The following is a 25,150-nucleotide window of genomic DNA, read 5'->3' as shown; positions in this document are numbered from 1 at the left end:
GTGCATCCATTGTTGCTTTTTTTTTTTTTTTTTTAATCCAAGGGAGCCAGAGAGTAATTAGCATGGCTCATTGCCTTTCCTCTGCTCTCTTCAGACAGTGGGCTCATGAGACTTCACTTTTTCCTCCCTCTGATACAGGGCGCGGGCACAGATGAAGCGTGCCTCATTGAAATCTTGGCCTCCCGGAGCAATGAGCACATCCGAGAAATCAGCAGGGCCTACAAGACAGGTTAGGCCGGCCCAGCAGGATCTGCCTTGGTCACTGTTTTCATGAACACATATAGATTTGCTAATGAACAGACCTCTGCAGCCTTTCATGCCTTGACATAATCCTGTTTCCTTTTCCTCATCCCCTTCGGGGCTCCTTCCTCCTAAACCCAGCCCTAACCTATCCATCCACCCACCTGCCCATCCCAGCCTTTCACTGTGAGTGCTAGATCCAGCCATCACATAGCTGGTAGTGATCACAGTTTCCCAGCTGCAACCCTAAGCATCTATCTCGATCCCATCCACTGGCAGGTCAACTCTGCTCCCAGGCTGGAAAGACTTGCTCAACATTTTCTCACTTTCAGAATTCAAGAAGACTTTGGAGGAAGCCATTAGAAGTGACACATCGGGACATTTCCAGAGACTCTTGATCTCACTTGCTCAGGTATCATTTCAAGAGTCACATCTCCAGGTTCTAAGGCAAGATAGGTGTGACCTATCTATCCAAAGAAACCAGGGAGTCCTGAGCTCTCCCCACACCCTTTGTGATGGGGCCCACTGAGCTGCGGATGTAACAAATGGAACTTTTCTTCCAGGGAAACCGAGATGAAAGTACAAATGTGGATTTGTCCCTGGTTCAAAGAGACGCCCAGGTTAGTACACAGCCACCCTAGCAGGCATCCAAAGTGACTCAAATCTTTTCTTTTTTGTGTTAACAAGTATTTATTCGCTTTGCCTCCATCCTGAGAAAGAAAAAAGGAAAAAGCAAATTCTTGTAACAAGTACATCCCTTCTGCAAGGGATAACTGATTTTTCCAAGACAAGGAGTTGGGATGAGCTGACTTTTTTTTTTTTTTTTTTTTTTTTTTTTTTGGCTAGCGTTAGAGATATTAAGGAAAGACCTAGATAATTTAAGAAAGAAAAACCACACAGTGAGTCAGCTTTTCATAATATCTAAGTTTCATGTATATTTCTCTTTTTTTAATTTCTTTTTTTTTATTAATTATAGTTTTTATTTACTAGATATATGCATGGGTAATTTTACAGCATTGACAATTACCAAACCTTTTGTTCCAATTTTTCCCCTCCTCCCCCCCCAATGTATATTTCTTTCTTTCTTTCTTTCTTTTTTGAGGCTGGGGTTAAGTGACTTGCCCAGGGTCACACAGCTAGGAAGTGTTAAGTGTCTGAGACCACATTTGAACTCGGGTCCTCCTGAATTCAGGGCTGGTGCTCTATCCACTGCACCACCTACCTGCCCCCCCCATGTATATTTCTTAATAGCTGCTCTACTTAATGTATATGGAAACACTCATTTTATATGATGTTTTAAGTTCATAATTTTAAGCTCTTTCTCTTCCCCCTGTCCCCCAATCTGGATGTGTTTGAGAGAGGCCTATTGCTCATTTGTTGGAAATGTTATAGAGAAGACCTCTGCATTAGAGAGCAGATTGTACTACGTGACATAAAGTTCCTGCTAATCCCATTATTCTGTGATTCTTTCTAATACAATTGTGTTGTGAGTTTGTTACTTGCCCATGGTCTTTTTGATGGATAATGTCAGGGCTGGGATTAGACCCCGATACTCTGCACTTCCTGTCAGTGTTCTATAAAATTGCCCTTGATTGTCCCTTAATGGGGAGCTCTTTGCTGCATTGAAGGGAAAGAAGCTGTGGTCTTCAAGCATAGTTTAGAGCCTTTATTTAACTTGATTTCAGAGTCCATCTTCCCTACTTTAGCCATCGTTCTCTACATACACCAACCCAATGCACACCTTCCCACTTCCAGACTTTGTCCTGAAAATCCAGGAACCACAGAAGTGCCTCCTGGCTTAGGGCTTTATATTCAGTTTCTTCATGACTATCGTGACCCCGTTTGCCTATTCCCTGACTCACTGTTGCCTTGATCTGTCCGGTATCTGACTTCTCCCATTGGTTTCTATGTGCTCTTTGGCTCTCAGCCCTGACCCTACTGCGTCACTCCCAGTCTCACACTGGTTTTAGTGGTTTCCTCTTTTCATAATCCGTGCTTCCCACTCTTTGATGACAAACTCCAGAAGTGATTCCTGAATGGTAGCTCTGGACATTGCTTTGATTGTTGTTTCCATCCTTTACATTTTCATCTGTCCCTTAGGCACCCACATAGGTTACCCATGGAATTTTTTTGGCTGCTCTCCTTCTCTAGAGATAAGATGAGTTGAATATTTGTGAGATATGGGCCTCAGATTTGCCTTTTTTCCTTCTTTTGGCTAGGAACTGTATGCAGCTGGAGAGAATCGTCTGGGGACTGATGAATCCAAGTTCAATGCCATCCTATGTACAAGGAGCCGAGCTCACCTGACAGCAGGTAATGGAGCCTAGAGCCATCTGGAGACAGATTCTATTTTCTTACTTCAAAACTCAGTTCTCTGATGCATCTGAGGAGGAATAGTAAAGATCTAAGACTTTTCAAGGATGTTTTCTACTCCCTGGCTCAGGAATTCTTAACAAAAGGTCATAGACCTCTTTGATAGTGTCTGGTGAAGCCACTGGACTTTTTCTCAGAACATTTTTCCATGCAGACATTCCCACCCCTGCCTTGAAATCTATCCACTTACTCTTTTGGGGATAAGTGAACTCCATGTTGAGAAGCCCTACCTTAGTGGAAGATCTGATTAATCTTAAAATGGACCATCTTACTCAAGGTAGCATTAAAGAGTCTTCCTTAATATCCCCTTCCACCCAAGACAATAAAATTTGTTCCTTCAAAGGAACAAATCCAATATATACATATTTGTGTTTAGTGATAGCCAGCTCTAAGGCAGGGAAAGGGATTGAGGAGAGAAGGGGGAAAAAAAAATTTTTACATATATTTAATTTATACATAATTATAAATACTAATTATTAAAATAATATTTTATAATATGTATTTAAATATAATTATTATGCATTTAAAAGTGTTTCTTTTTTACATATTTACTTGCAGTTTTACATATTTATTTGCAACATCATATGCAACAATGTTTTCCTTTCTATTATGTATATAAATGCATGTTATCTCATAAATTAAAAATTATGTAAATTAAATAACCAAATTCAAGGGATCAGCTAGGCCTTGAAGGTGGCTCTCTTGTTAACTAAAAGCTATATACAATCATCTTAAAACTAAAAAAGGTTAATTTAGAGATTTTTCTGGCCTCATCCCTTTTGAAATGTGAAATAACCTGCCTGGAATCAGTGGAGCTAATTAAGGACAAAGACAAGACCCGGATCCAGTTTTCCTGACTTCCTGGCTATTTACACCACATTGATTCTCTCCCTTCCACTAGGAGCCACAGAAAGTTGTGTGATGGCACATGTGCAAGCTGGAACCCAGAGAGTGATCCAACGCATAATTGGCTTGGCTCCAAAAAGATTAGATCCCAGAGACTCCCATTCCCCCTCAGCTTCTGCCAGCCAATTAGTATTTCCCCTGTGCTCAGTTCTGCTTTGGGTTCTGTGGGTGAGATAAGCCAAGGAAGATCCCTAGCCTTGCATGTACATTTTAATTGAAGAGGCAGGGCTAACACATGAAATAATGGAGAAGTACTATTCTGTATGATATTGATTTTAAATGCTAGAGTGTTCAGAGCAGGGAGATCCTTAATGGCCTGGGAAGTCTCAAGAAGGCCTTAATGAAGGAAGTGGGTTCTGAGGTCAAGACTTGATCATCACCTTCCCTCTCTACTCACAACCATTCAGTTGCTGAATTATGTCATTTCCCCTTCCATGGCTATCTCTTCCATCTGGTGTTTCTTCTCATGTTCAACCCCTCATTGCCTCTTTCTTGGCTTCCTAAATGGTTTCCAGTCTTTTTCATCTCCATTTTAGCTCTCACACTCCTATCTAAAGACTCTTTATACCATCACAGGAGCTCAGAATTGAGAGGGACCTCAGTGGTCACCAAATTCAACCCATAGCTCTACTACCAAGCCCTGACAAGTGGTCATCCAGCTTTTACTTGAGCACCCAGTGAAGGGGAACTTCCTATAGTCCAAAGTAGCACATTTCACTAGGGAAATTCATAAGTTAGGGGCCATTTATTTCTTATATCCAAACTAGAATTGCCCTTCTTATATCACTGAAGCATCCTATATCCCACTGAAGTGCCCCCCAGATAAACATCCTACAACTCCATGATAAGCATCCTTTGTTCCTTTCCTGATCCTCATATGTCATAGACTAGGTCCTTGTCTATCTCAGTCCACTTTTTCACTATCCTCCTGAAATTAAGATGCCCAGAATGTAGCATGTCTCTTCAGATCTAGTATGTGACAGGACTTTCACCACATTTTCCTGATAGATAGGATTCCAAACATTAGCTTTTGTTTGTGAGTTGTAGGCTATATTGCACTGCTAACTCGTGTTGATCTTGCAGTGGATAGAGCACCAGCCCTGCAAGTCACTTAACCCCAATTGCCTCAGCAAAAAAAAAAAACACACACACACAAAAAACAAAAAACAACCAAAAAAAAAAAACCTCCCTAATTTTTTTCATGTTGTCTAACTGCACTCTCCCTGCCTTATATTTACGAAATCCATTTCTTGAATCTTAGCATAAGAATATGTATAAGTGTATACAATATATATGTAGCTAGATACACACACATACATGTGTATATGCACATATACATACATATCTATCCTTCTTGCATTTCACCCTGTTAGACTCATCTCAGTGCTCTGCCAGCCCACGAAGAGGCTGATGCATCCTGAATCTATCATTGTATCCACCACCCAAATCATTAGTCTAGTAGAGGCAGACAGGCAGGGGCCTGGTGGATGGAGCACTGAGCCTTGAGCCAGGAAAACTTAAATTCAAATCTAGCTTCAGTGTGACCCCACAAGTCACTCAGACTCTGTTAGACTCAGTGTCCTCAGCTATAAAATGAAGTTGATAAATGATCCACTTCCTAGGGTTTTTTGAAGATCAAAGGAGATATTATTTGTCTAGTGCTTAGCACAGTGCCTGGAACATAATGGGTGCCTAATAAATGCTTGTTTCTTTTCTTCCTACTCACTTTTTCCAATCTTCCTCTCTTCCTCTACTTCTGTACATTTGTAAAAGATACTTTCCAGTCTTGAAATAGATTCTCCTCATTTTCTCCTCTCCCTGTCCTATACAGCCATCTTTGCATCCTGCAGTCCTTCCCTTCAGGACCCACCTCATTTGTTCCCACACCAGTGAAACCTTCTCTGACTCTTTACCCTCTAAGCTATTCATGCACTTAATCAGTATAATTATGTTTCTGCCATGAGACCCTTCCTGTTTTCCTCAGCTGCCATTGCCTTCTTCCCAACAAAATTTCTGTCTAGATACTTCTAGCTGATGATTCTCCTTAGAGAAGTAAACCCCCTGAAACAGAAATTGTTTTACTTTTGTCTTTGTATACATAGGATCTAGCCCATTACTTGGCAGCTGATAGGTGCTTAATAATTAATTAATATGTGGGTTATTATCCCTTCTACTAAGCTTTTTGAGGTAAGGGACATTTTTTCCCATCGTTGTATCCCAATCTTGCATAATGCCTTGGATAAAAATAGACATTCACTACGTGTTCATTAAATTTAATTGAATTTAGCTAGGGTAAGATTTGGAAAAACGTCCAAGAGCAAGAGTACCCTCCAGCTAGGTTTGAAGGATGGAGAAGTCACTGCACTCAGTCTCTGAGGATTCCAAACAGAGAGTCAGTGTCAGGGTTGGGCAGTGTTCCACTTTGCCAGGCAAAGGCTCATCCTCATGTATCCTCTCTCTTCCTCTAGTTTTTAATGAGTACCAGCGGATGACAAACCGGGATATTGAGAAGAGCATCTGCCGGGAGATGTCAGGGGACTTGGAACAGGGAATGCTGGCTGTGGGTATGTACCCTGATGACTGTCCCCACTCAAGGCTTCCTGACTTTAACTTCCAGGAATTATGGGAGAATCTTCAGCTGATACAGAATCTGCCTTTTGTGTTAGGTATCCCTCCTTGGGATTCCCCAGGACAGGTGAGAGGAGCCTTTCTAAAGCAAGAAACATTAGGCTTGAGGGTTAGAAATGAAAGTAGAGAGACTCATGGCCAACCTGCACATTAAAGGATCAGGAACTAGGTCTTTTCTCCTTTTTGCCATGTCCAGCATAGCTGCTGTGCGTCCCAAAGTAATAACCACTTTCTGAACTTTTCTTATTTGTGCCAGAAACAAGAGGGTGGGGATGACCATCTTAGGTGTTTTATCACTAAAAATGTCGCCACCCAAGTTAGGGGGGTTTGCTTTTTTTTTTTTTTTTTTTTTTTTTTTTGTCTGAGTGTCCATTTCTTGTCTCACTGTGTCCTTTGTAGCCGAGTTATTGTATTTGTAGCTTTATTCCTGAAGAACTGCAATGTGTTGTCCATGTTCAGTGTTAATGGCAATGAAGACAGGGGAAGGCTTACTGGGCTCATCTCCCAAGGGAAATGAAATCATATACATCCTACCAAGTCTTCTCAAAACATTGCCCTTAAATTATTGTCAGCAGAAAGACTATTCCTTGCAAGGGGAAGTCATACTCTACTGTGATGAACTGAATCTGACTTCCCATGTGATAGACTTTCTCCAAGCATGGCAGCCACTCCCCACCCTATTTCCCTAAAGTAGGACTCTTGTAGCACCTCCTAGAGAAAGTGGGCATTTGCTCTTGTCTCCCCACTTAGAATCTGCGTTTCAATGTCTCTTCAAGGGGCTATAAATTGCCTTTTCAAGCCTAGTTGGAAAAATAACGCCTGTCTTTTCAATTTGCTTTTTTCAAAGCTTTCTGGATCACAAGCAGGGTAAACCCCGCTAATTTCTCCATGTTTTACCGTGGTATTTGTGGCTTATTGAATGAGGAAGCGTCTCTAGAAGCATCCCTTCCACGCTTTGCCGCCTTTTTTGGTGTTAACATCACATGCAGTTGGTATTTTATCTTGTGTTCTACCCAAGTGGTTTTTCGTGAACATTCATATTTCTTTAGAAACAAATACACACATGAAATGCTTAGTTTCCTTTGCCATTCATCATTGGTTGGTTACTAAGAGCCTTCCCTAATGGCTCAGATTGAGCATCTGCATGACCTTTATTGCAAGAAGCCATCTTGCTGGGATTGTGGGTAATGGGAAGTCAGAACCTGGAGAAGTAGAAGCAAATGGGGTAGATGAAACAGTGGTTTAGATGCTCAGGCTTCCCAACAGCTCTAAATTGCTGTTTCTCAGCCCCTGCATATATTGCTAATCTAATTAAATCATGTTTTTTGTGTTGCAGTCAAGTGCCTCAAAAACACTCCAGCTTTCTTTGCAGAAAGACTCAACAAGGCAATGAGGGTATGTATGCTCTAAGGACTTTGCACACAGCTGTTGTAGTAGCAGTTGTAGTAGTAGTAGCAATAGTAGCAATAGTAGTAGCAGCAGCAGCAGCAATAGTAGTAGTAGTAATAGTAGAAGACTTTAAAGTTTAGTGGTTGAATTAGTAGAAGTAAAATAACAAGTTTCACAACAACCCTCAGAGGTGGGTGCTATTGTTATTTCCCCATTTTATAGGTGAAGAAAATAAAACAGATTAAGTGACTTGCCCAGAATCACACAGTATCTAAGGCAGAATTCATAACGTTATCTTCCAGACTTCAAATCAAACACCACCCAATACTCTATCTAGGAAATGTCAGGGAAACCACAGCCTTGCCCGTTGGATATAGTCACTGCTAGGCACTGGAGCAGAAATCCCTGTTAGGCTAATGTTAGGGCCTGGAAGAATTGTCTGTAGCTGAGAGGAAGCTGTTCCTCTCTGGGTCAGAATCCAGATCCTCCCCATGTGATGCTCACTCTGTGTCCCAGCAGTTGTCATGGCTTCCTCAGGAAAAGAGAAGTAAACAGACCTCACACTGCCTGTCCTGAGAGTAGAAGTCTAAATGTTCATCATCAAATCATTCCACTTTCAAATAGACTGACCCCTTTTAAGTGGGGAAGGGGCATAAGAGATACTGACTCCTGTTGTGACTCTGTAGGGAGCCGGAACAAAAGACAGGACTCTCATCCGGATCTTGGTGTCCCGAAGTGAAATTGATCTGCTTGATATTCGAGCTGAGTATAAGAGGCTCTATGGCAAGAGTCTATACCATGACATTACGGTAAGGGGGACTTTTTATTTGGGGAATTAACTGGGACAAATTGTGTGCTTGCGCTCTCACTGCCTCTGTCTGTCTGTGTGTCTGTCTCTGTCTGTTTTGTGTGCCCTCCTCCCCAAATCTCACAATTTGGTTGTTTATTATATATAATACTCTAGTATCCTACAATTCCACGAATAGATATCATTGATGATCTTGTCTCTTTAAATAAGACCATAAATTCCTTGAGAGTGGAGTCCCCACTTAATACTCTGTACTTCCCCAAATGACTACAAGTCATGTCACTAAACACTTAAATTAAGTCCTCAGTGGTGAAATACCGCTTATCTTTTGAGATTGACAATCAGGAACAGCACTCATACCACCCACCATATTATTTGTCATTGACTAATTGTTCTCACAGGGGATTCATTGATCTTTCCAGTTCCAATCTAAGAACTCTTTAGCGATCTGCTTTTTCAATCTCTTAGTGGGTTGAATTTGAGTCATGGAGCCTTAGATTTGAATGAGAACTTTCAGCTTTTGGGATGCTTTGGTCCAGCCCTAGAAAAGGAAGTGGGTTAAGGCCCTACAGGGAGTGAGTGGCAGACCTGGTCCTTTTACTGAAAATCTAGTTCTTTCCATAGGACCGTCTTGCTCTACCATTAGTAGAATGGTAACCCTTATCCTGCCACCTTCCCCCCTCATTTATGAGGAGGCTCTCCAGGGATTTATTGGGCTTCTGCTGTTACGCCCAAAACAAGTGAAAAGTTGAACTAGAAAGAGCCAAACTTTGGTACGGCCTCAGGTAGTAAGTTTCAGACAGAAGATCAGTGAGGTTGGGGCCGAAGAAGGGCTTTTCCAGGTAGGACTTGGGCTGGGCCTGGAAGAATGGAGAGGATCTGACTTGGTAGAGTAGATGGGGAGGAACCATAGTGTTCCAGGTAAGGGATGAGGCCTTCCTGGAAGCCAGAGTGAATAGGGCATGTTTGCGTAACACTGAAGAGAGAGCAGTGGGATTGGAGCACATTGCCAAAATTAGAAATGTTTTATCTGTCCAGTAAGGGTAACATTATAGGTCCTTGTTATGTTAATGGATAAAACAAGTATTACTATATGGGGTCCATTTTGACCTTGAAAATGAATCCTCCTATGTGAAAGGGTTGGGAACAATTGGTTTAATATATACACAAAAGTGCTATACAAGAATAAGAAAATGATCATTAACTTCCTCAATAGGAAAACTTTTTTGTTTTCAGGAAGAAAATATGGGATAGGTCATAATTTACTTACTTTAATGACACTTGAAAAATATCAGAGAACATATAGCTTGTAATAAAAAAAAAAATACTTCTGAGCACTTAATTCAGATTTACTGCTTGGATTCAGAAGAATTTGAACTTTGGACAGATATAGATGAGCAAAATAGTTCTAGTGACTAGCCCAGGGTGAGGGGGAATTAGTTTGTAATTTGTAGTCTGCCCTTTGTATGACCATGGAGCCTTCAAATCCCCAAGACAATCATATCTTTGCAAGCTCTTAATAATTCCAGGACTCTCTTTGATCCTCTGGAGGTGGCATTTAGCTTCATTGCCACATTCAAGATCCTCCTGGGGCTTGGACGGGGGCCATTGTGGTAAGAGGAAATTAGGAAACAAGGTTCCTCTTCTCTTGATTAACTTATCTTTTGGTTTCTGTGATCAGGGAGATACTTCTGGAGATTACCGGAAGATCCTATTGAAGATATGTGGAGGCAACGATTGAACCCATGTGCTTGCCTTCTGACCAAGAAGAGGGAAAAGAAAGAAGCCAAGTTTGTTTCCCCCCCAAAAAAAAGAAAACCCAGACTTTTGTAGATGTTCCACTGATTGAGTGGATGTCAGAACATCCTTTGTAGATTCTTATTTTTGTCCCAACCCTTCCCTTCTCTAATGGCATATCACGCTGAAGGACTTTGATAGCTGTTTTAGGACTTTCTCAGGATATATTTTTTTTTAATCCATCACAATGGCCACTGGCTTCCTGCTGCTGAAGTAGATAATTGGTTTTCTTCCTTCATAGTCTCACATGGTCCCATTTTCCTGTTGCACATTCTGAGACTACTGGCTTCATTTAGACTTTTTAAAATGTTTTGAAGCAATGCTTAATTTTTTAAAATAGTCATTGCCATATGCATGTCTTTTTATTTGTTAGACCACAAACATTTCTGGTGCAAGGGATGACTGGTTCTCTGTGGAGGGGTGCCCTGTTTGAGAAGGGAGTAGGAAGGCATTTAAATATAATTTCATGTGTCTAGAAGGAATGTGTCATGAGAACTGCCATTGCCAAACACTTTTTAAAAATATATAGAGAGGGATTGTTTATATGCTGGGCTTTTAGGGCACAAATCATGAGAATGTAGCATCAGCTGCTAGCCAATGACAGAAACCCTTCTGTTTTGATATATGCCTTAAATCTGAATCAGTCTGTAACTGAAAGCTGTTATCAAATTAAAGCCATCTCTCTTCTAAACTTCTGGAAACATTTTACTTAGCTTTTGTGTGTGATTTGCTTTGTGGTATAAATTTTGGTGTTCATGCAGCAAAGGCTGCTTTCAAAAAGGGGACCTGGAGGGTGGGTGTCCAAGCTAAGATAGAAATCCATTTCAAAATGAAAGGGTGCACCATGGGTGTTACTTAGTTTTGCTTTCTTGGGGGACCTAGGATATGCTTCCCAAATATCAGGCAACTAAATATTGCCGATGGAGCCATGAATATGGTGTCACTTATGCGCTCCTGGGCAACATAAAGACAGAGTAGTAGATCCAAGTCCAAGTGCTAAGACTGGGGGGGCAGAGCTAGCAAGACTGAAAAGATGCTGTAGAAAGGATGGTGTAGGAAGAGGCAGTCTGCTGGAAACTTGCAGGCTAAGGACATTACCTCTAAGGGAGGATCAAGAAACTGAATGGCTCAAAATCAAAAGGAGAGTTAAGTCCATGTGGAAAACACCTAGAGACAGAGAAGGACTTGACCCATTGCTTGGGGCTAATGGTGTGATGTGAATAAGCAGAAAGAATTCCCTGGCTCTTGTTTTCTAGGTCAGAGGTTCTAAACTTTTTTTAGTGTAATGGTCTTCATCCCCTCCACTCTTTGGCAATGTCTGGTGAAGGTTACCCATCCCTTCTCAAAATAATGTTTTTCTGTAATTGGAGGAAATGTTCAATTTCATTTGGAGGTTAGTAAAAGTAAATATACATTCTCTCCTCCCCCCTCCCCCAATCCAAATTCATCGATCGCTTGAAGTATGTATCCCCTAGATCTCTGGGGAGGAGACCTCAGGTCAAGAACTGCTAGAACAAGAAAACTTCAAGGCTGGAAAGGCTAGAACAAACATGGCCAGGGTAGAGGAAAATAGTCCCCTAGATTTTCTCAAGAAGTTCAAACGACTTGTTAAAGACAGGATAAGCTGGGGAAGCAGAGATGAAGACATAGAAACAGCTGGTGAAAATGCTTGGAGTTGGGACACCTCAGTGTCATTGGGATGGGAGAGAAACCTGGAAAGATGAGTAAGAGTCAGGATTAAAGGGCTTTGAATGCCAAAGAGTTTTTATATTTGATCCTGAAGATGATCAGAAGCCACTGGAATTTATTGAGTAGTGGGGATGAGGCAGGTGACATAAACCTGCTCTATTATTCTATCTTATCTGTGTATTTGCTGCCTGCTCTTTAGAAAGATTACTTAGGCTAAAGAGTGGAGGATGGATTAATCAGGAGAATCTTGTGAAAGGCACACCTACCAGCTAATTATTATTAAACTTGGACTATATTACAGTAGTCCAAGCTTAATATTTCATAAAACGTGGGGAGATGGATTCTATAAATTAGATCAGAGAATGTGAGCTCAATCCCTGGTAAAATTCTAGCATGTTAAGAACATTTAGAAGTCATCATCTAGGTATTAATAAGCCCAATTCATGCCAAACAGCCATCATTAACTTTGTGAGGGTCAGGGAGTGGGACAGAGTCACATAGATTAGTAGGATAAGGTATTGACATAAACAAAATGCATCTGGTTTTTTAGGGGGCAATCTGACAAGATCTCACCGTATTCCTTTGAACAACATGAGAGTTATGTAATCGTATAACTAACTAGTCTTCAATGAATGGAAAGAGGTCTCTACTGGTGTTCTGTAGGGATCATTACCCAACCTGCCTTATCCCATCTTGCTGAATATTTTAATGAGTGTCTGATGAAAGCATAAATGGTATATACATATTAAATTTACAGATAATACACAACTGAAACATAAGCACTGGATGAAAGAATCTTGACCCATTGGATGAAATTTGAAACCAGTAAATGGAGGGTCCTATTCTTAGATTTTAATAGTTACTTGAAGAACTAAAAGATGATAATAGACCCGATTACTAGCAGTTTGAGTGACAGTTTTTGAGTGCCCAATAGCGGGGCATTCAAAGCCTGGACATTTAAATTCAAATCTTGGTTCTGATAATTACTGTGTGGCCATGAAGTTCTCATTTAAACTTTGAGACCCTAAGTTTTCTCATCTGTAAAATGGGAATAAAGCTTTTATTAGCCTGAATCACAGGGCTGTTGTCAGGAAATAATTTTGTAAAACTAAAAGTTCTCCGTATCCCAGTGCTTCTTTTATTCATTTAAAATAGGGAGAGGAGGCCCAGGGTCTGAACCAGGCCATCTGGTAGTACAGATATGTTAAATACTCCTCAGTGCTGCAAAACCAGGTTAAAATAAATTAGGAAATGCTTGGTACATAAAATAGAATAAAAAGTTAATGTGGTTTTCTAAGTTATGAAACTTGGGATTTGAGATAGAGTCCTATTGTCTTACAAGTAAAACAGCAAATTCTGTATGGTAATTTTAAGAATCTACATTTTCTCAAAACAACCTTATGGGATAGATTATGCAAGGAGTAATAATTCTTACTTTACAGGTTTCTCAGGCTAAGTGGTCATTCAGTCATGAATGGTCATGATTACCCCATGGTCATGCAGCTAGTCAGTAAGAAAACCAAGAGTTGAATCTAGATCTTGGTTTGTTGTTTTTTTTTTTTCACTTGAAGTTAAAATTTAAACTATCACATCATTGATTCCCATTTAGTGTTTCACAGCCACCACCACTGCCCCCCAGTGGCCTGAAAGGTTTGTGCTAAACATTATTTAATGGTGTCATGGGCATATAACATTTCTAACACAGAGAGATAGATTAGTTAGGTGACTTTTCCATGTCTGGGTTATTACTCACCTATTTGGAATTAGAGAAGAGTTGGCTGTCTTCACTCCACATCCTTTTTATCTGAGTGTACATGCCATATGACATGGTTACAAAAATTAGCATATTTAGCAGACGTCTTTTAAAAAAATGAATGAACTCAACACATCATTACAGAGAGAGAAAGGAAACATTTCACATTCGAGATGAAGTAAAAAGTATGATTAAGACGCTACAATTTTGGAACCACGAGTACTAGGCTCTGTGATATTATGTTATCTTATTTAAAAATGAACTATCTTTGGATTATGTTGTCATGGCAGTCAGAAGTGAATGAAATTTTTAGAAGTGACTTCCAATGAATAATTCCCTGAAACTCCTAATACATTTAATTGGACTTATGACACATTTGATGTGTCTTATATCTGACTGATTAAATAATATGGATGAAAAAGAAAATTAAATTGACCTATCAATGGATCTTGGACTATGAAAATCACTTTAAAATGATAGCCTGTACATTTTTGACTAAAAATAAAAAAATTAAATTTCCATCTCAGCAAGATAGCTTGTAAAATTCTGCCATTTCCCCTACATATTTGTGAAAATAAGCATTTTCATTTTCTTGTTTTAAATCAAAAAACATAAACTTGATGTGTAAACAAATTTTATGCCTGGTGTTGAGCCAAGTATTGCAAGCCTTTGTTCAAAATTTTTTTAAGTACAACATTTAATTTTAGTTTATGTGTGATTATAGTATTAAATATCTTCCTTATGCTTAATGAACTTGGATCATTACAATTCTATTTACATTTACCTAAATTTATAACATAAAGTTAACATGAAGTTTGCAGAAAATAGTAAGCACATATGATCTTGCTGAATCATTTAATTCTTATAGAATGTCTCATAAAATATTTGTAATTATGTAATTACAATTCATGAATTTTATGTTTAAATCTTCCATAATTATAGAATTATCTAATGCAAAATTTAGTTTGGAACCTTGGGAGGGGAAAAAAGTTATTGTAGGCACTTAATAAATCTAAAAGAATATTATAGGATTAAATTATCCATGGGGTTCACAACTCTTTTGTTATTGAAAGATGGAGGAAGCAAAAAATGTTTAGAATCACTGGACTGTTATAATAAATGAATTATATAGTTAAGGAGCTTTTAATGATTCAGTCACCCTGTTTCACACATGGAGAAGTATGCCCAGAGATTTTATCCAAGGATACACAGACAGTTGTCTGTGTATTTTCTTCTTTTTCCCTCTTTTGCCTTTCCTCTCTCTCCTAATTCTCCTTTCCCTTTCTCTATTAATCTTTCTTAGTATCCAAGAAATGACTAATTTTTGTATCTAAACATCTTTGTAGGGGATTCTTGATCTTTTGTGTCATGGATCACTTTTGGCAGTGGTGAAGCCTATGAATCCAGAATCCCCAATACTTCGCTTTGGGCCAATTATGTCCCAAATCCTCCTTTCCCTCCCATCATGATCTCTTGCCTCTATCTCTTCTCCTTCTAAGCAGTTTAATTTGCTGAAACCTTGTCTTCCATTATCTCAGCTCTTGTCAACTTCTTTTGAGGGCCTGGGACTTCCAGGTTTTTCTCTTTATCCTTTTTACCCTTCTAACTTCTGTCCAAGCCATCATATCTATCCACCACACTCTGGACCTAATTTAGCTTGAAATCAATTGTTTTATGAAGGAGATGAGTGTATTTGAATCCCTAAATCTTATATAACTCTGGGACAGTTTCCTCATGCCTCTGAGGTGTTAATCACTTATCTAGAAGATAGGGACTGTCCCCATCAAGGCCCCCACTAGTACCAAGGAGGAAGAATTTGGACATTAAAGTCATAGGCTTTTGAAGACATTTTTACAATTGAAGCAAGCACAGATCCAGAGAAGTTTATGTGCTAAAGACCCTAAAGGCAGTAGAGATCAGATTCAGGATTTAGACTACAGATCTTTGGGTTACATTTTAGAGTTCTAGACTCCAGGATGAAGATGATTTCCTTTAGCAAGAAGGAGAACATGAATCTGACTGATCCAGCAAACCAAGTGGAGATAAAAGTAAAATAGGGAACCATCAGACTTGTGGTTTGTGGCAACAAAACAACAGTCTTCCAGTTCATTCACAGTACAAGACACATTTATTACACAACAGCCTTTTCCAACACATGTCCAAGTGGGTGAAAACACCTGGGGGGTGAGTTATCCAAAACGCCATGGAGCCACTGCTGCCTTCAGCCCCCAAACGTCTTGGTGCTCAGAGGGATTCTGTAAGAAACGAGAAGTTTGGTTGGTGGAAACAGCATCAGCATGGAAGGAAAAGCAGATTGAATGCCTGTGGGTGGAAGACTGGGAGGGTATCTAAATTCACAAGGATTCCTATTGGGAAGAATCCCTTCCAACTCCTGGATGTTCTGGAGCTAAAATGAATGTCCCTAGAATGTAAAATTTGCATCCAATTAACCTCCCGGTCTTGTTCCCCACCAGTGCCCAAATGGTATCCTCCCCTTAGGGCTCAGTATCAGAGACAGATCTTAGATGCAAACTCTCCTAAGAGAGGACTCACAGATTTTAATTCACTCCATCGTATAAGATAGTAATGAGATATCTCCCTTAAGAGAAGATTTTGTTAAGGAGATGGGAAAAAAATTGAGAAGGTGGCAGGAGAAAGGGAAATTTCCAGGGCACTAGGGAGCTAATCCCGTCGCCCATGTCACAGGTTTGCTGAAGATCACATTCCTATTTTCTTCTGCTGTTCTCTTTGGGGCTTCTTCAGTCACATTTTGGACTCTGAGCTAGGGGTCTAGAGGAAGTCTAGAGTGGCAGGGCAGCAGATCTTGTCTAATTTGTCTACATAGGTAACTCCTTTTCCCCAGATCTTCCTCCAACTCTTTTGGGAGATGTCTTTTGGGTGTACCTCTTGACTACAGAGAGAACACAAGGGGCAGAAAGATAGTTCAGGGAGTTGAGGAAGGGAATGATGCATGAAGAAAGGCAATTAGGAGGAGCAAGACCAGACCACAGTGCTGACTGAGATCCTCACTGAGGCTTACCACATCTCCCCTCCCCCTGCATCCTCTTCCTTGTCTGCCGGGAGCTTCCCTTGCTCATCAGCAAAGCTGAAGAGATGGCAAGGTCCAGTCATGTCTAGTTTTCCTCCTGTTGACAGCAGGAATGGTAACGTCTTAGTGCCTTCTCAGCCCTCGGGCTTGAGCTAACATTTCCAAAAGTAAAGGCAGAGAGAGGTAATTTGGCAGGGTGGGCGCCGGCTGGGTTTTGGTATCAAGAAGAACAGAGTTAAAGTCTTGTTTCTGACCTATCCCATCTATGTGATCCTCTCAGAGTATAGACTCCAAATTACCAAAGAGAGGCTATTCTGTATTTCTAAAAAGAGTTTCTACACTAGGGAATTATCCATCCCCATGAAATCACAAAACTACACAGATGACACCGAAAAATGTGTATGACATATTATGTTTAAACATATTATATTGTGTGTATAGTATATATGTCTATAGTAGAGTATATGTATGCTACATATGTGTATATAAGATACATACATTAAACCCTATGTTTCATATAGATGTGTTACATGAAAATTAGGTATGTGCTTTTCTAACACCATGTGATACATTGCATGGAATATTTGTATTTGTGTACAGAAAAGTAAAGGCAAACACAAAGTGAAGTCTATTCAATTTCTGCTCCCACCCTTTTCCTACAGATTAGGAACCTCCTCCAAATACCGGCTGAATCAAACTAGCTATTTTGGCTTACACCAAGATCCCAAAGACCTCATATTCTGGGATCCCCATTTTTTTTCTAAAAGCTGGAATCTCTCATCTGATCTTGTTTTTGTCTTTTAGTATTCATTCCTACCGAGAATGAGAAGGAGAGAAAAGAATGCTGATAAAACTGAAGGGGAGGTAGGATATCTTTTTTTTTTTTTTCCCATGAAAGCCTAAAACCATCCTGGTAACTTTGGGCTTTTGTCTTGCCTTTGTTTCCTCTGTACCCATGGATTATAGCCCTTTATTCTCTCATTGAAAGATACCCGAGCCACGTTATTTCCTTATTGCTACTTTTTGAGGCAGTTGGGTAGTACAGTAATTAGACCACTGAGCCTAGACTTGAAAGAACACAAGTTCAAAACCTGCCTCACCAGTTCCAATAGTCTTGTGATGAAGAGAGCCATCTGCACCCATAGAGAGGACTGTGGGAATTGAATATGGATCACAATGTAGCATTTTCACCTTTTTTGTTGTTATTTGCTTGCTTTTTGTTTTCTTCCTCATTTTTTTTTTTCCTTTTTGATCTGATTTTTTCTTATGCAGCATGATATTTGTGGAAATATGTATAGAAGAATTACAGATGTTTAACATATATTGGGTTACGTGTTTGTCTAGGGGAGGGGTGGGGGTAAGGGGAAAAAAATTGGAACACAAGATTTTGCAAGGGTGAATTTTGAAAATGAATTTTTTTTTCTGAGGCAATTGGGGTTTAAGTGACTTGCCCAGGTTCAAAAATGTATATGTTTTAAAAATGAAAAGTTTTAATTAAAAAAAAAAAAAACAACTGCTTGAGACTCTTACTAGCTATGTGATCCTGAGCAAGGGATTTACCCTTGGTTTACCTCAATTTCCTCAACTGTAAAATGGGGACAATAATAGCACTTACCTCAGGGTGAGTCAAAAAAGCATGTGTAATGGAGATCTCTCCATTCCAAATGTTCACACGAACCATTTGTGCCTGACTGTGATAGAGCCTTCTGAGCTCACAAAAGTCTGTCAGCCACAGCTGGACACACTGTCCACTGACCCCAACACAGTGATGTCGAGAACAAAGGACATCAACCAACCTCACAGGATTGTGAGAATCAAATGAGATATTTGCAAAGCACAATCCTGGGACAGCGCAGATGCTATATAAATGCTAGCTATCATCATTATTATTATTAGTCCTTATTTCTCCCACTTTTTATCCCCAGAGCCTTAGACTCATTAAATTTCAGCTGGAGCTGTGCTTGGGATAAAAATGGGAGGCTAAGCTGGAGCCAGAGCATTCAGGGCATCCAGGACTGGGGACACACACCGTCTCCAAAGAAGTTCTCGGTGGGGCTCCCAGGCTCTGGGGGCAAGTTCCAGGCTATCGCATTCATCAGGTTAAGCAGGTTCTTTACTTCAGACTCCAGGTGTTCCACAGTCTTGTCCAGGGTCTGGTAAGGAGACAGTGAAAAAGTCAGGGCAAGGAATAGCAAAGAGAAGCCCAGAAAAGCGTGCTGTATCTGGACCAGATTTTGTCATCTGGGCTTGGGGTTGAGTCTGGATTAGTCTAACTGCTCTGCTGTTGCTGGATTTCTGAGCCATATGTAACTGATAGTAGAACTGAACCGCTATTATAAAAGAATGTATCCTGTAGTAATATGTATCATATTATATTTACTCTATTTATCTGGCAACTAGGTAGCCCAGTAGTTAGAATACTGGACCTTAGTCAAGATCTGGATTCAAATCTAGCCTCAGATACTTATTTAGCTGCATGACCTTGAGCAAGCCACTCAATCTCTGCCTCAGTTTCTTTAATTGTAAAATGGAGCTAATAACAGAACCTAGCTCACAGAGCTATCGTGGGCAGCTAGGTGGAGCAGTGGATAGAGCATCAGGAAGATTATCTGATGATCATTTCTAATGTACATGACTCTTTTCAACAATTAAATGACTCAGACCAGTTCCAATGATCTTTTGATAAACAGAGCCATCTTTACTCAGAGAGAGGGACTGAGTGTGGATCACAACACAGCATTTTCACTCTTTTTGTTGTTGTTTCCTTGCATTTTATTTTCTTTCTCACTTTTTTTCTTTTTGATTTTATTTTCCTCATGTAGCAAGATAATTATATAAATGTGTAAGCATATATTGGATTTATCATATTTTTTTTTTACCACATTTAACATGTATTGGATTACTTGTTATCTAGAGGAAGGGGTAAGGAGGAGAACCTTGGAACACAAGGTTTTGCAAGGGTCAATGTTGAAAATTTTTCCATGCATATGTTTTGAAAATGAAAAGCTTTAATTTTAAAAAAAATTAATTCTTAAAAAAAAAAAAAAATTAATTAACAAGAAAATAGGGGCTGGGTCCATCCTTCCAAAGAAAGTCTCAGAACGCTGGCTTACATAACTTTTGTTGTACTTCCCTCTAGTGGCCTTCTAGGAAAATAGCGAGTTATAATTGGAAAAGTTTTCTTACATAAAAAAAATGCAATTTAAAAATTCTCAATTTAACTCTTTTTATAAAATATTTGTTTAAGTAAATATATATTGGATGTTTGGATATATGTGGCACATTTGATTACTTTAGAAACAGATATTGAGATTTAATTATTTCTTTCCTCAAGAACAATCATGGTGATGATGATAATCATATGGTCACTAGAAGAAGTATGATACAGAGAGTAGGCTTCTAGGTCAAGATGACATGAGTTCAAGTTCCAACTTAGATACCTCCTGACTGTATTGGAAAAATCACTGAACTTTTCAGTGTTCCCAGGCAACTCTAAGAACTATTTTCAATCAGCATTAGGAAAGACACACACACACAGAGGTACGCCAAAATATTCACCAAAGAGACTCTAGATGATTGGGGAGGAACTCCCAATATTGATGAAATCACAGGTCTGGACAAATAATGAAATGATAATGAAAATAATAGTCATAATAATAATATGCTACCATTATTGTCCATTGTTATCATTATCAATATATAATTCAACCATCAATGAGCGCCTACTATGTGCTTGACACTGAATTAGATATTAGAGATATGAAGATGAAGAGTAAAACTGCCAAGAGACTGCGGAACACTAGAGACAGAGAATTGGAATTCAATATAGCCACTTATTACTCATAATGCCTTAGACAAGTCATTTATTTATCTCCCTGGTTCTTTGCTTCTTCACATATAAAATGGGGGTAGTGGACCAGATGAGCCTTCCATTTCTCAGTCTGAGATGCTAGGATCCTGGATTTCTAGGCATTACTAATGGTTTATACTGAATCTCTCTTCCATTCATAAGCAAGTCATCCAATGTAGGTGTCCTTACCTGGAATGTCTCCCTTGATCCTACTCATCCTTCAAGGCCCTTTCCCTCTAGGATACTTTTAGTGCTTCTTCATAGTGATCTTTGTTTTTTTCTGATACCCAAAATAGGCTAGTCTGCAATTTAGGACTCCATTCTATGTTGCCTTATATTGTTTTTGTCATCACTTCACATACACTGGTCTTGTCTCCCACATCTGGAAGAGACACACGGGCACTCTCCCTACATTTCCTTGTTGTTTTTCTCAGCAGGTCGAATGGAGCTGGACACATACTAATTGAGTCCTCTCTCCATCTCTTCCATCCCTGCTCTCACCAGTTTGATAGCTACTAGTACTTGAGTTGCCTCCCCATTCCCTCCCAAACCATCCCATAGTTCCAGTACCTCTTCAACAATGTCTAGGCGATTGTGGAAAGCTTTGTGTTCATCGCACCATTTTATTCTCTTATCTGCATTCCCAGGGGAAGATCTGAATGGCTGTAAGGCAGCTGCAAGAAATACAAACTTGGTTTAAGGCTGGGCTCCCATCACCCTACTGTTGGCTTCCTTATAACCCCAGAAAGGCAAGCAAAAACATCCGGGTTTTAAGAAGGTAGTGGTTCTTGAAGCAAGGGAAAAACAAAGTTAATAGATTTGTTTTATACTCTGGTATTTTTATATTCTTATCATTTAATACTCAACTCACAGCCCACCCCTTCCTAGAAGCCTTCCAAGACCTCTTTAGCTCAAGGAGACTGGATGCTCTCTCCTTTCTCTGAGGTCCTTTTCACTTAGATCAATAATAATTCATAATTACATAATATTTTAAGTTTCAATGAATCATTTTTACTTATATTACATCATTCAATCCTCACAAGAACCTTATTTTAAAACAGGTACTATTATTATCACCTCTTTTTTTTCTAAAACAAATTTACAAATTAGGGATCTAAGACAGTAGTTATTTGTTCAGTGATTTGTTCAGTGTTCCACAGTTAAGTATCAAAGAAGGAATTTGACCCCCCAGGCTTCCTGATTCCAAATCTAGCCCTTTCTCCTTTAAATTATGCTAGCTTCCTACTGAAATCAATGCTCCATGATTTTACACTTGATCATGGACTGTCTTGTACCATTCTTCACTTGTTTCATGTGTAGAGATAGCAGAGGAAAAGGCTTTGTTGGTTGTTTCTAAGGATGTAATAGAAATGTCACTGTTTCATTCAGAATTCTCTAACTAGTTGCTATTTACACAGAACAGGCTTTTAGAATTCTTTAGCCAGCAGAACAATGGTTATTTAGCATAAAACTTAGGGACTGCAGGAGAGAGCTTAAAAACATTTTCCTTACCTGTGGCTTTTAATCCTTTTTTTTCTGTTTAAGGAAATGGAGAACTTCGGAGATTTATTTCAGTTAGGGGGTAAGATAGTTTAAAAATGAGTTTCTGGACACATTAGGAGACTGTTGAACCGATAAACCTAGATGAAATGAATCTGTAGCTCATTTCAGAGTTAAGATGTAAGAAGCTGAAACATTTCTCTATTTGACCCTCAAACCTCCTGTCATTCCATCTCTCTCTAGCCACACTCTTAAACCTAGTCTGCCCTCAAGCATAATCTCCCATCCATTCACCCCTCAAGTAATTTCTTAGACCACTGCCTCTGCTCTTAATTTACTTTCTTCTCTTTCTGATCTCCGCCATGTAATTAGCCAATTCAGTGCCACACTGTCCCCCACCTAACCTCTTTTCCTGTTCCTGTTTATTCTTTGCCAAACCTCAGCTCTGAATTACTCTCATTATCCATCTCCTCTGCTTCTATTGACATGCTACTGAGACTGGAGAAAGCCACAACTGGGTTAAAATAGATCAATTATAAATGTATGTCATTTAACTTCACCAGAGTCATCTAGATAGGGACCGCTGGTCAGGGCAACTGATGTTAAGTGATGCACTTATAGGGAACATGTGTGACCAGGACAAAAGCACGAAGGGGTAAATAATGATTTCACCACCACAAAATTACCAATGCCTTCTACTGATGTCCCAAGTTTCTCTTCACAACAATCTGTAAGAGAGCCACCAAAATAATTTTCCTGAAATGCCTTTTCCCTACTCAAAATCAAATGGTTCGATTTTTTAAAAAAGCATCTACTAGATGCCCAATTCTACTAAGCACTGGAGATACATTAAGAAAAAGAGAGACCCTCAAGTTGCTTCCAATCTGATAGGAGAAGACAACATGTAGATAGAAGCTGGGAAAGAGCAGGGGAACACAAGACGGTACCCAGCATGGGGGCACCTTGTTCTTGGGAAACCAAACAGAGCTGCAGATGCAAAGTCCAGGTTCTGCTCTCTATAAAGAAAAATTTGTGGTGGGACTTAGTATTCTACCCCTTAATCCTCCAACCAGAAGGGAGAAGAGACTGAAGAATCAAATATGTTATTCTATTTAGCATTTCAATATCTTCCTGTTTAACAAATTATTCCCCTTACATACTCTATGGTCTGGTTATACTGCTCTACTTACTGTCCCTTGCACATCCCATTCCCATCTCTGCCTTTGCACTCATTATCCATCTTATTTAGGTTTTATTCTCTGGTTACCTTTACCTCTTATAATTCCTAGTTTATTCCAACACTCAGTTCAAGTAGCTCCCTCTACATGAGGAATTTCGTGAAGCTTCCAGCTGCTCATACCTTCTCCCTAATCATCTTGTCTCTGTTTGGTATATATTTTGGCACGTCTCTATATATGCATGCTTCCTTGTCAGTAAGGTGCTGATTTACTTTTGCCTTCATATATCCAGGGCTTACCACAATGTCTGGCGTACAATAAGCTTCATTGAAGCTACACCTCTCTTAATGTAGACCCAAATTATCTTCGCTCAGTGATTGATCATGACTTCAGAGGACTGACTGGGAAACGTGCCTCCTACTTCTTGGCAGAGATAGTGGATTATAAGTAAGTGAGACATATGTTTCAGACATAGCCAATATGTTGACTGTTTTTCTTGGCTTTTCATATTTGTTACAAGAGAAGATTCTAAAGGAAAATGATAAATGTTGGAGGAGATGTGGGAAAATTCAAACACTAATGCACTGTTGGTGGAGTAGTGACTGATCCAACCATAATGGAGAGCAATTTGATACTATGCTCAAAAGACTATAAAAGTGTGAATATCCTTTGATCCAGCAATACCAGTACTACATCTGCAAACAAAAAATGAGAGAGACAGAGAGACAGAGACAGAAAGAGAGAGAGAGAGAGAGAAACACACAAAGAGATAGAGACAGAGAGACAGACACACACAGAGAGAGACAGAGTCAGAGAGAGAGAGAGAATTCTTCAATCTGTATTCAGACACAATCAGTTCCTTCTCTGGGTATGGATAGGATTTTTCATCATAAGTCCTTCAGAGTAGTCATGGATAATTTGAGAATAGCAAAGTCATTTACAGCTGGTCATCCCAGAACATTGCCATTCCTTTGTATATAGTACATTTCATTTTTTTTTCCTGAAAGCATCCTACTCCTCGTTTTCCATAAAACAATAATATTACAAATGATGCTAATTTTTTAAAGAAAAGAGCAACAATAAAAAATTTTAGAAGAAAAAAAAGATTTCATTAGCTATTTTGGTATCATCATTTTAAATCTCTAGGGTGATTCATAGTTGCAGGAATTTTTGCATTCAATGATCACCCCAAGACATGACATAGGCCATTCCCTTGAGAAGCTTTTATTCTAGACAGTAGACAGAAGATAGAAACAGATACTGAATACAAGATCATTTGAGGAAGGAGAAAGGGATAACTGGGGAATCAAGGAAATCTTGACTTCTTAATAATGCTGGTGACTTCACATCCAAATTAACCAAACATTAGCCATTTCTAGGAGTAGTAAGTTGGTACCATAAAGGTGACACCTGATGAGAGTGAAATATATATATTATATATATATATATATATATATATATATATATATATTTTGGGGGGGGGACTGGGGCAATTGGGGTTAAATGACTTGCCCAGGGCCACACAGCCAGGAAATGTTAAGTATCTGAGACCAGATTTGAACTCAGATTCTCCTGACTTCAGGGCTGGTGCTCTATCCACTGCACCATATAGTTGCCCCAAGTGAAATATTCTTAAGAGCTGGCACTGAGAACAAAGAACATTCTAAGCATTTGTCACAGGCTGTGCCAAGGAATGAGGGCAGGAGATGGAATGCAGAGTTCAGGGACTTAAACTGGCAAATAGACTAGTTTGGCTGAAATGTGGAATGTTTGAAGGAGAACGATGCAGTATAAATCTGAGAAGCTAATCTGGAGTTAGAGTAAGGAAGATTTCAAATCCAAAAGTGAGGAGTTTTACCCTGAAAACAAGCACCAGTATTTTTGATCCAGTGGAAGTGGATCCAGATGGACAACCAGAAACCTTGCCCCACCTACCAGCAACTCTGATACAAGATCTCTGCCTCCATACAAGTCCTAGGTTTCTCAAGGA

The 25,150-nt window shown here is 39.5% G+C and overlaps 2 protein-coding genes and 1 long non-coding RNA gene across 9 annotated transcripts in view; 2 read left to right on the top strand and 1 right to left on the bottom strand.

Annotated features, from left to right (window-relative positions):
- Positions 1-10,832, top strand: part of ANXA11 (annexin A11) — a 53,050-nt gene extending 42,218 nt beyond the window's left edge. For all 5 annotated transcript variants that reach the window (XM_074296707.1, XM_074296705.1, XM_074296706.1 and 2 more), the window contains 8 exons: positions 139-229; positions 573-652; positions 804-860; positions 2,460-2,553; positions 5,988-6,083; positions 7,484-7,542; positions 8,223-8,345; positions 10,026-10,832. In XM_074296707.1, coding sequence (XP_074152808.1) covers positions 139-229; positions 573-652; positions 804-860; positions 2,460-2,553; positions 5,988-6,083; positions 7,484-7,542; positions 8,223-8,345; positions 10,026-10,085 — 660 coding nt within the window. In that variant the 3' untranslated portion in view covers positions 10,086-10,832. The remainder of the gene's footprint in view (positions 1-138; positions 230-572; positions 653-803; positions 861-2,459; positions 2,554-5,987; positions 6,084-7,483; positions 7,543-8,222; positions 8,346-10,025) is intronic.
- Positions 10,833-15,688: 4,856 nt separating this feature from the next.
- PLAC9 (placenta associated 9) overlaps positions 15,689-25,150 on the bottom strand; it is a 27,803-nt gene continuing 18,341 nt past the window's right edge. Inside the window, exons 1-5 of one of the 3 annotated variants that reach the window (XM_074296712.1) lie at positions 21,778-21,885; positions 21,053-21,156; positions 18,662-18,785; positions 16,624-16,729; positions 15,689-15,838 (exon numbers count right to left, since the gene is read on the bottom strand). In XM_074296712.1, the coding sequence (XP_074152813.1) occupies position 15,838; positions 16,624-16,729; positions 18,662-18,785; positions 21,053-21,156; positions 21,778-21,796 (354 nt within the window). In that variant the 5' untranslated portion in view covers positions 21,797-21,885 and the 3' untranslated portion in view covers positions 15,689-15,837. Of the gene's footprint in view, positions 15,839-16,623; positions 16,730-18,661; positions 18,786-21,052; positions 21,157-21,777; positions 21,886-25,150 lie in introns of those variants that run through there. The other 2 variants (XM_074296710.1, XM_074296713.1) reach the window with 2 other exon arrangements.
- The window catches only part of LOC141558885 (uncharacterized), a 23,515-nt gene continuing 18,918 nt past the window's right edge, over positions 20,554-25,150 (top strand). Inside the window, exons 1-2 of the long non-coding RNA XR_012487169.1 lie at positions 20,554-20,657; positions 23,453-23,607. This is a non-coding gene — a long non-coding RNA (uncharacterized LOC141558885). The remainder of the gene's footprint in view (positions 20,658-23,452; positions 23,608-25,150) is intronic.

This window comes from Sminthopsis crassicaudata, chromosome 2 (assembly GCF_048593235.1).
Source record: "Sminthopsis crassicaudata isolate SCR6 chromosome 2, ASM4859323v1, whole genome shotgun sequence".
Lineage (NCBI taxonomy): Eukaryota > Metazoa > Chordata > Mammalia > Dasyuromorphia > Dasyuridae > Sminthopsis > Sminthopsis crassicaudata.
Note: the sequence above shows the minus strand (reverse complement) of the source record. Positions and strands in the feature narration are given on the sequence as shown.